Source organism: Gorilla gorilla, chromosome 1, assembly GCF_029281585.2.
Source record: "Gorilla gorilla gorilla isolate KB3781 chromosome 1, NHGRI_mGorGor1-v2.1_pri, whole genome shotgun sequence".
Lineage (NCBI taxonomy): Eukaryota > Metazoa > Chordata > Mammalia > Primates > Hominidae > Gorilla > Gorilla gorilla.
The window spans coordinates 78,440,602-78,455,872 of record NC_073224.2 but is presented as its reverse complement, the minus strand read 5'-3'; the positions used below and the strand labels follow the sequence as shown (position 1 = coordinate 78,455,872).

General features: G+C 36.5%; 1 protein-coding gene across 8 annotated transcripts in view; it reads left to right on the top strand.

Moving 5' to 3' along the window:
• Positions 1 to 15,271, top strand: part of RASAL2 (RAS protein activator like 2) — a 380,784-nt gene that overhangs the window by 233,307 nt on the left and 132,206 nt on the right. For 2 of the 8 annotated variants that reach the window (XM_063710618.1, XM_055366587.2), the window contains exon 1: positions 7,059 to 7,236. The exons of 4 other annotated variants lie outside the window; for them this stretch is intronic. In XM_063710618.1, the coding sequence (XP_063566688.1) occupies positions 7,224 to 7,236 (13 nt within the window). In that variant the 5' untranslated portion in view covers positions 7,059 to 7,223. Of the gene's footprint in view, positions 1 to 7,058; positions 7,237 to 15,271 lie in introns of those variants that run through there. 2 more of the 8 variants (XM_063710619.1, XM_055366589.2) reach the window with 1 other exon arrangement.

Below are 15,271 nucleotides of genomic sequence, written 5' to 3'. Positions count from 1 at the left end.
TGGCACTATCTCGGGTCACTGCAACCTCCACCTCCTGGGTTCAAGCCATTCTCCTGCCTCAGCCTCCCAAGTAGCTGGGATTACAGGCATGCGCCACCACGCCTTGCTAATTTTTGTATTTTTAATAGAGTCAGGGGTTCACCATGTTGGCCAGGCTGGTCTCGAACTCCTGACCTCAGGTGATCTGCCTGCCTCGGCCTCCCAGAGTGCTGGGATTACAGGCATGAGCCACTGCACCCGGCCACAACTTTTAAAAGATAAAAAAATGCATGTCATTACATAGGAACTTTAAAAAATAATCCTTCTAAAAAAATAGGCAGGCCGGATGGGGGATGGACCCATGAGGTCAAGAGATCAAGACCATCCTGGCCAACATGGTGAAATCCCCTCTCTACTGAAAATACAAAAATTAGCTGGATGTGGTGCTGTGCACCTGTAGTCCCAGCTACTAGGGAGGCTGAGGCAGGAGAATCGCTTGAACCCGGGAGGGAGAGTTGTAGTGAGCTGAGATTGCGCCACTGCACTACAGTGTGGTGACAGAGTGAGACTCTGTCTAAAATTAAAAAAAAAAATGTATTTTAAAATATAATATTTGAAATAAAAATGTAATATAACCAGTATCATAAAATATAACAAGATTGTCCTTTTGGAGCCTGAAAAATAATTGAATAAAAGAGTTTTGTTTTTGTCACTATCACTATCCTAATGGATCAGAAGTAATAAGTAGAAGTACCACAGATCAATTTTTTTTTCCTTAAGAACTTAAATTTTCCTTTGGGGAATTTATTTTCTTTTAAAAAATAATCAGGACCATAATTTTCAAAGGTTTGGATAAAGGATAATATTCTACAGAAAAAAAATATAGCATATCTACAAACCAAAGACTATATATTTGTAATACTGGTTTTTCTTCTCTTTCTTTCTTTATATAAAATATAGGGTCTGATTAAATTCATTGGCCTATTTAATATTAAATATGTTTAAAAATAGAGGAGGAAAATAAGTAGCCGCTGAACTGAGGAAAGGGGCCCCTCATTTTCTCTTGAATTTGATTTCTTCCAAACAACACAAAATTTGGGGCCAGACTGCTGATACTGAGAATATGTTCCTCTCCTTTCCTTACTCAATCTATTCCCTTCTCCCTTAAAACACACACACACTCTCAGACACACACACTGATCTTCCTCTCCCTGGCCCCTCCGTATTCTCGGACACAGATGTTTGGAAACTGCTCACACATTACACACAATGACCATTTTCAAGTCAGGAGCTGCCTCTCAGATTCTGAGTGATACAGGCTCTCCAGTTGCTGAAACAAATGAAAAAGCACATAAGTGGAATGTCCTTTTGAAAATTCAGTACATCATTCCAATAAATATATACATTGTAGCATCTGGATTAATACACACTGAGGAAAAGAGCAATAGCTTCTGATAAACCTAATTTGGAACAATATGCAAGCTCCTTTATAAAATTAATACTATTATAGAAAATTTGGAAAGTATAGAAAGCTATGAAGAGGAAAAAAAAAAAACTCAAAATGCCAATTAAAGATAAATTTGGAGTAGTTTAGTATACCATAGTGGTTAAGGGAAAGCACTCCAAGAGCCAGCTAAAGCATGAATTCTGGCTCTACCACTTTGTGACCTTGGGCAAGTTACTCACTTAACTTGTGTCTCCATTTCCTCATCTGTAAAATGGGCAAAATAGTATAATTTACTTCTTAGGTTTTTATATTTTAGAACTCTGTTTTCCTAGGAAATTGCTGTTATAATTTTCCTTTTTCTTCCTTTTTCTTTTTTTTTTTTTTAATGCTTGATGACAGTCTTTAGAGTTCTACTGGATTTTGGTGTGCTTCAGTTAGTTGTAAGGAAATAATGGAAATTGGAAATTGGATGAAGTTAACTGCCTGCAGTAGTATTTTGAATTATATAATACATATGTATGTCTTTGTATCAGTGGTAAGCCAAAGACTGATTGTACCATAAGATCTATGCTTTTTCTAAATAGATTTTGTAGAAACAGTAGCCCATAGTTGCAAATATTCTTTAAAACGAAGGCAAAACCAAATGCCTAATGATCGTTATTTTTACTGAAACTGAGTGTTATCTGCATTATATGAGAAAAATGGACTAATGCTTTAGTTGTGACAGCACATTAGCTTAATAGGAAATCTGTAAGCCTAACATAATTATGTGTGTATATGTATATGTATAATTATGTATGTGTATATATAAAAATATATGTATGTATGTATAAATAAATATATAAATATATTTTTAAATCCACTAAAGAAAATGAATTTGTTTAAACTCCCTTTTTAAATGAGGAGGTCCAATATTACAGGCACGTCCCTGGCTCTCTGAGCACATTCAGAGATAGTACCCAGTAATATCCAACACTATCCGAAAATACTTTTAGTTGCTTTTCATTGTTTATTCATGAATTTTTTTATAGAAATAAAAGTGTTGGTTTTGTTCTTTTAGTATAATCTTACTCATATGATGAAATAAAAGTAGGAAAGATTTCCTTCTATTTTCCCATTTAGATTTTGCTTATTATTATTTTTTTTTTGAACTGTGGTCTTGTTCACATGAAAGCCTTAGTTTCTCAACTCAATATCAGGGGACTGATATTTGATTTTGCCTACTCCCTATAATACTTCCTCCTAGCCAATTGCCATTCCAGAAAAAAAAAAACACAGTCTACTAAGTCATCTTAGTGGGAAGAGCAAAGTAAAGCTCTAATGCTTAGCCAGAAGTTCTAAAAATATTTTGTGACTATCATAATTGTTACTTGTTTGACATGACCCTTTCTAAACACTTGTAAGTACTTTGCTAACCATATGAATTAACAAGTCTTCTGATCTTCATAATGCCTCTTTATCAGAGAGCAGAAGTATGTATGTATGTGTATCTGTGTATTGTGCTGGCATCCCATCATACAAAAATGAAATTAGATAAAGTTTTAATGGTATTTCTGAATAAGTGGGTGACTTTGGTGTTTGTCATTCAAATTATAAACAATGGTTTTCTTTTTAAATATGAACTCTCAAAAGAATGCAGTGGGAAGACCCACATATCAGAATGCCAATCTTTTTTATGGGTAAACATGAAAAGACACTGTGTTTATGGTTAGAAGAAGCTGAGTTTGTGATCATCTGCTGTTCAAAAGAGGAAGCACATGTAAGCTCAAGAGCCAGCACACTTACAGCCTGGTATAACCTCAGTTGGTTTGCTTTGAGATGTGTTTTCTGCTTGGAAGAGGAGAACATAGGTATCCAGAGGGTGGCTTGTTGTTCATTAATTTATTTGATAAGCAATAAAATTGATATGCAAGTAATTTTTTTTTTTTTGAGATGGAGTTTTGCTCTTATTGCCCAGGCTGGAGTGCAGTGGCGCAATCTCAGCTCACTGCAATCTCCTTCTCCCGGGTTCAAGCGATTCTCCTGCCTCAACCTCCCGAGTAGCTGAGATTATAGGCGCCTGCCACCACGCCTGGCTAATTTTTGTATTTTCAGTAGAGACAGGGTTTCACCATGTTGGCCAGGCTGGTCTTGAACTCCTCACCTCAGTTGATCCACCCACCTCGGCCTCCCAAAGTACTGGGATTACAGACGTGAGCCACTGTGCCCAGCTTTGATTTTTAATTATATACAGCTAGCTTATTATTTTTGTGCTCATTGATTTTCAAAAAGATCATGCATTTATGGTTTCAGAATTTTTTTTTATTATTTGTTTATTTATTTATTTATTTTTGAGACAGAGTCGTGCTGTGTTACCCAGGCTGGAGTGCAGTGGCATGATCTCGGCTCACTGCAACATTTGCCTCCTGGGTTCAAGTGATTCTCTTGCCTCAGCCTCCCAAGTAGATGGGATTACAGGCATGTGTCACCACGCCTGGCTAATTTTTGTATTTTTAGTAGAGATGGGGTTTTACCATGTTGGTCAGGCTAGTCTCGAACTCCTAACCTCAAGCAATCCACCCACCTCAGCCTCCCAAAGTGCTGGGATTACAGGCGTGAGCCACCGTGCCGGGCCTGGTTTCAGAATTTCTTAATGGCTAGCATATTGAATTGTATACCTGAACCAAAGTCAGAATCCCATAATATTACTTTTATATGGGATGGAGGGAAAATACATTATCTACATTCTTCAAAATTCAGCAAGTATACTATTTGGTTGATTCATAACTAAGAAAAAAAATCTCACAGCCTTTTAGAAACACTATATTTGTTGATTTGAACTTTGAAACTATCATAGATGTAGCCTCCGGGAGTTTACTTTCCTCTGTTTTCAAACCATTTATTTATTCAACAGATACTTAGTAAGCACTTACTATGTGGCAGACAGTATACTTTTAGCGTTGCAGATATAGCAGCGAACAAGGCAGTTATAGTCTCTGCCACCACTCAGATTCTGAGTGATACAGTTTTCTCCGGTTGCTGAAACAAATGAAAAAAGCACATAAGTGGAATGTCCTTTTGAAAATTCAGTATATTGTTCCAATAAATATATACATGGTAAGGGTGGGGTGGCAGCAGGGACTTTGTCTTATTTCCCACGTATCCCCAGAGTTCAGGAAAATGCCTGACATTAGTCAGTGCTTCATAAATGGTGGATGGATGGATGAATATATTACACTCATCAAACCTTTTTAAAGTATTTAGACTTAAGAGGACTTTAGCATAACTTGAGGACAGGGGCCATAGCATATCTATTTTCTGATGCCAGCCTAGCACTGTGTATGTTATGTGCTGAAATAAGAACATTAAGGAATTCATCTCCATCTTGTACAGTTTCAAGTGACTAACTGAAGCCAATAGAATTAAATACCAAGGAAAGATAGTCCTTTCATCATTTACACAGTTAGGACCTATTTCTAACAGGTGGGATCGTGGTCAATAGAAGTTGCTTCTAAGAGTAATTTCTACTTAACCTTCAATGTCTGTGAACCCATAGCCATGTGCTGTGGTGCCATGGCCAGGGAAACACAGCTTTTGGGATAGAGACTGAAGTGACTGGTAAAATTGTAATCTTCTCCTGCAGCATGAGTGAGTTCTCCAAGAAGCTGGAGAAGCACGAGTAAATGCTTCACTATTTAGCCATGAGCTCAAGCTAGAAAGTGGCTGAAATTCATGTCTCTGCAGTGAATCCCTCATTGGTTACGAATAGCCTCATAGAGTTTGATGGAGTTTTGAACTGATGCATTAGATCACACAATTTGACCACTCAACTCAGCACCAAGCCTGTTCATTTTGGATAGGTGAGGCCACTTTAGCCATTTTATTTCTACAAATAGTCACTATGTTATAATTATTTGGTTTCACATTTCTCTCCTGTATAAAGAGTTGGGTAGGGTTGTCTTGACTAATCCATCTTATGTGGTCCTGGCCCAGCACCAAACTTAATAAATGTTTGTATTAGGTTGAACTGTATAAAAATGCTGTGTTTGTAAGTCAAAAAATAGTCAAATATCAGCAATGATCAAGTGAATAATAAGAAAAATTCAAGCAGTGAATGACTGGTTGGACTAGATGATTTTAAAGATCTCTTCCGGTTCTGGGATTTCATGACCTTATAATTCAAACATTAATAACATCATCAGTCAGTTTCAATACTTAGCTACCAACTTATGAAACCATGGTGTTCATATTGTACACAAACCTGGCACCCTGTTCTTGTCTTTCTTGGAACTTATCACAGTGATTTAGCTATTTTTATACTAGATGACTATGTGCTCCTCATTTTAATGTGTATAATACGTATCTAATGTGTAAGATATATAATACATATATACATAAATATAAATGGGTAGATAGATGATAGATACAGTGTATGTGTTTCCATCAGCTGTTTGTTAAAAGGTAGATGATAGATTAATACTGTGTCGTTTTCATGTCTCTTCTGTTCTACTGCTTTAATGTGGCAGGTGGAGTCCACTGTGATTAAAACTATGAATTTTTTCATTGATCAATTCTGACATGCTAACCTCAGCAACTGAGCACCCACATAATATGTTAGGTCATCATATTAATAATGAAGATTACATAGTTGACTTGCCTTTTTATTGGGGGAATATAGAAAAAAACCCTAGAAATATGACTGATTTTAAAACAAACTAAAATGATGATTGAGAACAGTAATACTATCTATAATTTCATTGCATCTAGTAGAAAATTAGCTTTGGAAAGCCACTCAGTTTATAAAATTGTTTTGATTATTCTTTATTTCAAAAATGAAGTTCTCAGTTTTAATCTTAACAGGAAATCTCTTGATTACAGCAGAGCAGATTTTTATCTGTCAATAAGTTAAAAAAATTTTGAGGAGGAAATCAGGCATCAGCTTCCAGGGGTCTAATGACTTCCTAACTTAATGGGACTTGCCTAACAGTAGATGAACTTTTCATTTTAAGACTTTGCCTTTAGTAGTCAACACTGTCCTCAGCACAGCTACAGAGTATATAATACAGAGTCCATACAATACAGGGCATTTCTGTATGAATAAAGTATTAAATATTTTTTAAAAATAACTTTTAAAAAATGAAATTATAGCCTAAGACCTGAATTAAGGGCTTTAGGGAAATAAAAACTTTGTTCCTTTTCTAAATTTTAGATATTTCCGTTATGGTAAGTTAAACTGATCGGTTTAAGAAGGTAGTTTAAGATAGTAATGTATATGTGTTAACAGGCTTCTATCTCTGCGTCACCTGTAAGATTTACCTGGTTTTTATACTCTGAAGAGTTTATATTTAAATTCAACATAATAAAACATTCAAAATAGGAATCTCTGAACTTAGTTTTATTTTAGACTGCTTTTGAAAAAATCACTTCTTAAAGTGCACAGATTCACACATCCACCCTCCCATCCTTTGTGATAGAAACAATGAAATACTTAGCTTGGTAAATCACATTGCTTCTCCTGAAGTAGACTGCCTTCACCCAGTGCTGTGAAAGAAAGCCCAGTGAGTGAGTAAGGAAGGGTGGCTATTGTTTAGTGCTCTCTAGCAAAAGAATGGGATTGGGGGCGGGGTTGGGGTGAGGATTGAGTTTAACTGGCATTGGCTCTGGCTTTTCTGCATTCCAAACTGTCTGAGGCATGAAGTGAGAGCAAAAAGGGAGAGAGCAGGAGAGCGAGCACAGGCGAGTACAGTATACAAAGTGTTTTGAGTTTCTGACTGGCGTGCCGGAAAGATCATGTTAGCACACCCAGAAACTTCACACGATGCAGACCCCAGGTAAGAGTTTGTAGAGTCTGAGACCGAAATGAAAAGTCACGTATTTAAGGGGAATGTGGCTTTTTAAAAATTACACAAATGCAGTGACTATTTACCTTTATGATTATTGGCTTTAAAAAAATAGGTTGGTTTTTATTGCTGTGAGTTCACAGAAATACTGTGTGGAAGCTGTCTGTTAGCATTCCAGTACAAAATCCAGCACAAGAATAGCCATCTAAGAAACTCAGATAAATTAAAAGAATAATGACCACAGCAAAATATTAACACTGCAGCATGTACTTGTTCTGTTAATAATATGAAATGGATCCTTATTCTGGATCTTTCTTAAAATTCTTTATGAAATATAAAGATACCTGGGAACAGGTAAAGCTCATTTCTCTCCGAGTGAGACAGAATATATTGACCATCAACAAGATATTAACAGCCTTGCTTGAATCTCAGTAACACATAATCTGTGTCATTCAAAAGTTTAACAGGTTTGATCCATAGACAGCAGTAAGAGCATTCAAATGAGAACTTTGCTTGTTATTTTTGCCCAAGGTAGGCTTTTAATATCCTCTGCCAAGATGACAGGTAAGAAAGTTTATTGACTTATTGAAAGTTAAATCTGAAAGAGACTTGGAGATTGATTATCTATAGTCTATTCTCTCCATTTTCAATGAAAATTTTGTGGTCTAAGGTACTTGCCCAAGGTCAGAATTAGGAACAGAATTGAAATGAAAACCCAGATCTCCTTATTGTCAGTTTAACGTGTTTTTCATAGAACCAATTATATATAGGCTTATATTTTCTCTATACTACATCTGCTAGCCCCAATTACAATGAATTATTGCCTAAATAGACCAAGTACATCATAAACCTAGATTGAAATCTTATGGAGAGGAGGTATTGAGAAATGGATGTCATCAAATCGCTATTGATACATGCTCTTGACCAAAACCAAAAACATGTAACGAAATATTTATCAAGAGGAAAAAATGGCTTTCAGTGAAGGAAAATTAGTTTGTACGCTGCTTTTAATTTTTTAAAAGACTTTAGGACATCAATTTTCTGTATAAATATGTTAGTAAACTTTTTTCTGTATGCAAATATCTATTTTTGTAATGTATCTATTTTACTGAAAGCAAATCGTATTCACTGCCTTTGTTATGTTTATTCAAAAATATAAGATAATATTTTAAATTATCCAGCTATTTTGACCAATTGCTTCCTTATCCAAGGTCCATTTCTGTTTCTCCCTGCTTATAAGGATCCTCTGTTACTTCACCTCATGAATTATGTGTTAGCAGATAATTTAAGTGAAGGATCTTGAGAGCCGCAACAGACAGTGAACATCTGTCTTCATACATTTTCATTTAGTGCCTAAAAAAGGTTGCTGCCCTTTCCATTTTTCTGGAGACCATTGTGGGGATGAGAGGCCACACTATTCTAGTGAGCTAAATAGTAAAGATAGCCACTGTCAACAGAATCTGTCATGGCTCTTTACAACTCCTGGGAACAAGTTAGCTTGATTTGGCTATAAGCACAGTAAAGGGATGTTGTCCTTTTGTATTAAAGCCTGACCTGCTCTTTCCAGTTTTTGGCTGGGTCTGTGTAAGTGTAGTACTGACTTACAAGTCTGTGTAGAATGGGCAGCAAGTTATAAGGAATAGTTTCATTACTCCTCTCGGCTATATCGGAAACCAAATTACCAAGTGAATTCTCCACCCAGTAGGAAAGAAGAGACTGTCTGTCTTACTGGAGAATCCATTATTTAAGCACTGTTTTTAAGAGGACTGATGGCTGTGAGAATGAGGACATTAATGCTCTATCCAACTTAACAGTATTCATGTTGTATTACACAAAGCTTAGATTCTTCTCTGAGCTTTTATCCTGCTTTTAATATGTGAAAGGACTGCCATGATATATCTATGTATATTATGTTGTGTGTGTATATTATATGATAGAATAGAGAGTAAAATGGGCCTTTGGTCTGAGTATATTTTCTGATGCCAGAAATGATCAGAAGTCATTAATCTATTGCTGGTATTTTACTGACCTAAGTTAAAAGAAACTATTTTATTAACCAAGCTAATCATGATAAAACTCACTACCATGCACTACAAAGAGAAAAATACTCAAAGGAAACACACTTCTTTTTTAATTCTGAAAACAAATGTCAGATTATGCACATTCATAACTTCTGTGTTAGAAAAAAAAACAATAAAAAGGTGCCCACTTTGTGGCTAAAGACAAATTTTATTTTTAAACAAGTTTTTATTGGTGTATAATACATGTAGATAGTTGTGGGATTCATTTGATAATTTAATATGTTTACACAATTTGGAAAGATCAAATCAGTATACTTGGGATACCCATCACCTGAAAAGGAGACAAATTTTAAATGGGAATAGAATAGGTAGAGTGAAATGAGTGGCATAAAAAAGAAACTCTCATATGTATGTGAAATAATTTTCTTTTGACCAGTGTTTTCTTGAAGGCAGACCTATTTTCACTATTCATGATTTTCTCCTTGATACTGTTTTACATGAACAATCTATATATAAATATTGTTTATATATTAAATTTTCAAAGGAGGTAAAGAGCTCTGCTATGTAATGACAACATTTTCTGAAAAAGATTTGCCTATAGTTGATCAAAACTTTTGACTCATTGAAAGGAACTGCTTTCTTTGCTGTTGCAATTTCTTTCTACCTCTCGGGCATAATTCTATGTTATGTATCCCAGTTAAATCCCCAAGAATGAAATATCTTCAAAGAAAAATGAAGGCAAAAAATAGGGGCCAGAAGCAGGGACTTGAAGCTGGACATATAAATTGTTCTGAGATGTCAAATTAATTCTTTACTTATGAAAGTTACCCAGTTATCCACCCAAGACTCCAAGAGTCCTTTTATGTAGACAACATGATTGTGTTTCCCCTTCTGCTCCAGTCTTGACCTTCAGCAGTCTCTAAAGAGGAAAAGTGTTTGTTACAGACTCTTTTTGTTCTCTTCTGTTGTTTCACGCTCCCTAGTGGTTGTTCATGGTCATTCTTGTTTTCAGTTCCCTGTATATCAGTTGTAGTGAGAAGGAGAAGGAGGTGACTATTGTATTGTGAAATAAGGTTCACCGGATTCTTATATTTGAGTTGCATAAACTTTCTTAAAATAACTGATTCTTATATGCAGAATCAGAAGCAAAAATTTTTGTCCTGTTGTTCCTAGTGGACAATGATTCAAGAAAATGAGTCATGACTCAGCGATATGAATTCTCTTTTAGCTGGGGTTATTTTTAACTGCTGATGGGAATTCCATCTATCAAAATTCCACATTTAATTGTGGGTATGATCTCAGCTTGTGTTTGGAAGCCTTAAGCAATGCCACTCAGAATACTTTCTTTGTACATACTTGACAAGTAAGAGAGACTTACTGAGTCAGTGATTAAAATTCAGATGAAGGCCTTTGTCCTCTCTGGTACCCTCCTTGCCCCTACTCAAACCGTGTCATTAAGCTGAATTGGAAATACTGTTAACTCAAGCACATGAAGAGGGAACCACTGAGGAGATCCCGTTAATAATACGACTCTATAGAACTCCACATTTCTGTCATTCTCAGGTTTGCAATATTTTTTGAGTAAATGAGTTGCTGAAAAGCACCTTGAAAAAGTAGTTTAGGTTTGTGCAGCTCTATTCTTTGAAGAAGAAAAGATACCTGGTTCTGCTTGCTCTTTCTAATGTCAGATCTTGGAAAGTAAGCAACTTGAGCTGCTGGAATAAAGCAGGTGTTGTTCAGGATCAAGTGTTGCCTAGGATAGCTAGCCTGTTAGACAAGTTGCTAACTGATGTCCTGAATCCAATTCCAAAGATTACGGAGTACCTTTGAAAAATGTTGTAACAGCACTGTTGTGTAACTATTCGTAAATACTACCTTTAGTTTATATGAAGATTAGTAAAATGGGTATTCTTTCCATTTTTAAGATTCTGGTTTATAACTTTTTTGCTAAAATACTTCAAGTGGGTTGTGTGTGCCTCTCGAGTCAGATCAGAGAAGGTAAGATGTCGGGGTCCCTACTTCAATCACTCTTCTTTCCAGGAATACCTGGAATATGAAGTTTCAGGTAAATAAGTGAAATGAAATAACAAAGAGAAGTGATTTGTCAAAATGAGTGCAAGAAGAGTCACCAAAAATCTAGCTTGTGTGAGTACATAGAATTGAGTTTGTTCAGTCAAAGGACAAGGGAAGATGTGATAAGTCTATTAACAGGGAAGGATAATCATCTCCTGTGTACCAAGAGCTCATTTCGAAGAGTGTGTCCAGTATGATTATAGAATATTTCTTATCAGTATTTTCTCAAAAGTATGGGAAACTAATCCCTCAAACAAAGGGGAAATAGATTATTTAAATGCTTTCAACATGTGGTAGAGGAATTGCATCACACAGTATTTGGCCTGCTTTATTTATGAATCTCTATTGTACAGCTGAAATTTAAGGAGTTTTTTTATTAATTGAAATATTTTATCTTTCATATAATTTGCCACATCAGCCAGGTTCAGTGGCTCCTACTTGTAATCTCAACACTTTGGGAGGCTGAATCAGGAGGATTGCTTGAGGCCAGGCCTGGCAACATAGTGAGACCTCCCCTCTACAGAAAATTTAAAAATCAGCCAGGCATGGTGGCATGCACCTCTAGTCCCAGCTACTCAGAAGGCTGAGGTAAGAGGATTGCTTGAGCCCAGGAATCAAGACTGCAGTGAGCTATGGTCACATCACTGTACTCCAGCCTGGGTGACAGAGCAAAACCTTGTATCTTTAAAAAAAAAAAAAGAAAGAAAAGAAAAGAAATCGCTATATACATCCTGATATTTTCCTTGAAGCATTTTTCCTCCACCTGAAGTCCAGTGAAATGTCACTGTAGTTTCCTGAAACAATAAATACGCTATTATATGAGTAGCATCATTTACTTGCTGGGGTATAATTGCTGAAATTTTGAAATATGCTTTTAGTATGTTAAGTTTTATTTATTTCCTTCCCCTATAAAAAACAGCACTTGGAAAATGATTGATGATCAACTTTTAAAGATAATTTTTTAAAGTAGCTTTTTAAAATCAATTAAACACCTTACCATTCTCTTCTCATCTCTGAGAAATGGTATAGACCATTTTTATTAACCAAAAGTGTAGTATAAAGAAGAAACCCTAGGAGTTAACTGCTATCATTACAAGGAATGAAAACTAGTCTCCCTTGTAAACATTTTTTAGCTTATGCAAGATCAAAATGTACTAGGCAGAGGAAATTTATTGTAATATAAAAGGTAGAAGTCTAGTGGAAGTATAGCTGTTTGTCCCCAGTGCCTCAGTAGAACTGTTTAGGTCAACACTTGATGACACTGCTTTATTTTGGTTTTGTTTGGTTTTTTTAATGGAAGGGTATTTAAAACCAGAAGCCAGGCTTTCATCTGGTCTTTTTTAAAAGGAATATCCAAACAATGATTTACCTGTTTTTCTCAGAAGCTATCTTACTGTGAACAAATTGCAAAATGTATTTGACAGTGAAATTTTAATTATCAAGAAATAGTGAGCTTGAAGGGTGTGACTATTGCCGTAAAGTGCTGTGATTTATGACAGCTTCCCAGTAGAAATTCTCCCAGTGTCAGAAATTATAAACCCATTTTCATTTTACTTTGTTCTTGAATTAAATATTTAAAGGTAGAATTTTTGTTTCTCTTTCCCCCTATCAAACCTGTGTGACGGGAGAATAGAAACTGTTTTAAGGCTCTTCAGATTTAGTTCAGATGTTGCTTATGTTACATTTTCTCTGATAGTCTGAAAAAATAAATTTTTAAATTTTAACGTTTGATCATAATATATAACAGGCTCCTACACATCAGTGAGAAAAAAGCAAGACTGGAATGCTCATTTTACAAAAGAGGTGATCCAGATGACCATTTAGTATATAACAAGGTGTGCAGCTATTGTTAGTCATCAGGGAAATGCAAATTTAAACCAAAATAGGATTACATACCCATCAAAACGTCTAAAATGAGAAAAAAGAAAATACCAAATGTTGATAAGTATCTGGAACAAAAATAGTTTTCATACCATATTGACGAGAGTGTAAACTTGTACAGTTACTTTGAACAGCTATTTGACAATATCTCCTAAAGCTGAACAATGCTCAGTGACCCAGCAATTACACTCCTATTTATGTACCCAATAGCAATGTATACCTAGGTTCATCAGAAGACCTGTACAAAAATGCTTTTAACAGCACTATTTATAACAGCTAAAAATCTGAAACTACCCAAATGCTCATCAGCAGTAGAATGAATAAATTGTGGTTTGCTTATAAAATGGAATTCTATACAGCAATGAAAAAGAACAAACCACTGCTTCGTGTGACAGAATGCACGAACCTCACAAATGTATGTTGAGCATGAAAAGTCTCAAAAGAATACTCACTGAGTGATTCCATTTATATAGAGTTCAAACTGATCTAGGGTGATGGAAATCAGGATAGTGATTATCCTTATGGGGGTAATAACTGCCAAGGATACATAAGAGAGGCCTCTGGCTGCTGGTGATGTTCTGTGGTGGTGTTGTTTTCTGATTCAGATGCTGGTTACTAGCATGAATTACATTTGTGAAAACTTATTGACCTGTACATATGTTATTTGTACACTGCTCTTTTTTCTTTCTTTTTCTTTTTTTCTTGAGACAAGGTCTTTCTCTGTCAACCAGGGTGGAGTGCAATGGCCCAACTAATCATAGCTCATTGTAACCTCAAACCCCTTGGCTCAAGTGATTCTCCCACCTCTCAGCCTTCTGAGTAGCTGGGACTATAGGTGCACACGACTACGCCTGGCTAATTTTTAAAATTATTTTTTTGTAAAGATGGGGTCTTGCTATCTTGCCCAAACTGGTCTTAAACTCCTGGCCTCAAGCAACCCTCCCATCTTGGCCTCCCAAAGGGCTGGGATTACAGGCATGAGCTACCACGCCCAGCCTGTACACTTTTCTACATGTATGTTATACTTCAGTAAAAAGTTCAAGGAAAATATTCCTATTATAAGCTCTCCAGTTTGCAAACAAACAAAACAAAAACAAAAAACTCTAGGCAACTTCCAAGTTGATGGAAGTGACGTCTGTAAAAGTCCTTTTTGTTTATGCAGAATGTGAGCAGGACACCAGGTTTCTTTCTTTTCTTTTTGGTTTTTTTTTTTTTTTTTTTTTTTTTTTTTTGAGATGGAGTCTCGCTCTCGCCCAGACTGGAGTGCAGTGGCGCGATCTCGGCTCACTGCAAGTTCCGCCTCCCGGGTTCATGCCATTCTCCTGCCTCAGCCTCCCAAGTAGCTGGGACTACAGGTGCCTGCCACCATGCCTGGCTAATTTTTTGTATTTTTAGTGGAAACGGGCTTTCAACGTGTTAGCCAGGATGATCTTGATCTCCTGACCTCGTGATCCACCTGCCTCGGCCTCCCAAAGTGCTGGGATTACAGGCCTGAGCCACCGCGCCCGGCCCGACACCAGGTTTATTTTCATGTTGAAAGTTCTCCAGTCTGGCCGGGCGCCGTGGCTCACGCCTGTAATCCCAGCATTTTGGGAGGCTGAGGCGGGCAGATCACCAGGTCAGGAGATCAAGACCGTCCTGGCCAACATGGTGAAACCCTGTCTCTACTTAAAAAAAAAAAAAAAAAAAAAGCCAGGCATGGTGGCGCGCGCCTGTAGTCCCAGCTACTCAGGAGGCTGAGGCAGGGGAATCACTTGAATCCGGAGGCAGAGGTTGCAGTGAGCTGAGATTGTGCCACTGCACTCCAGCCTGGCGACAGAGTGAGAGTTGGTCTCCAAATAAAATAAAGAAAGTTCACCAGTCTATGTGTGCCATCAAGGACTTTACATTTGGGGTCATTGAATAGGTTAGATGAGGAAAGCATTTGGGAAACTAGGCTTGTGGATGTATCCTCAAAACAAAATTTCATCATGTAAATAATAGAATTTCTAGGCTTTCTAAAGCTCTGAGCTTACTGTATAAAAACACTAATCTAGTCATACCTGAATTGA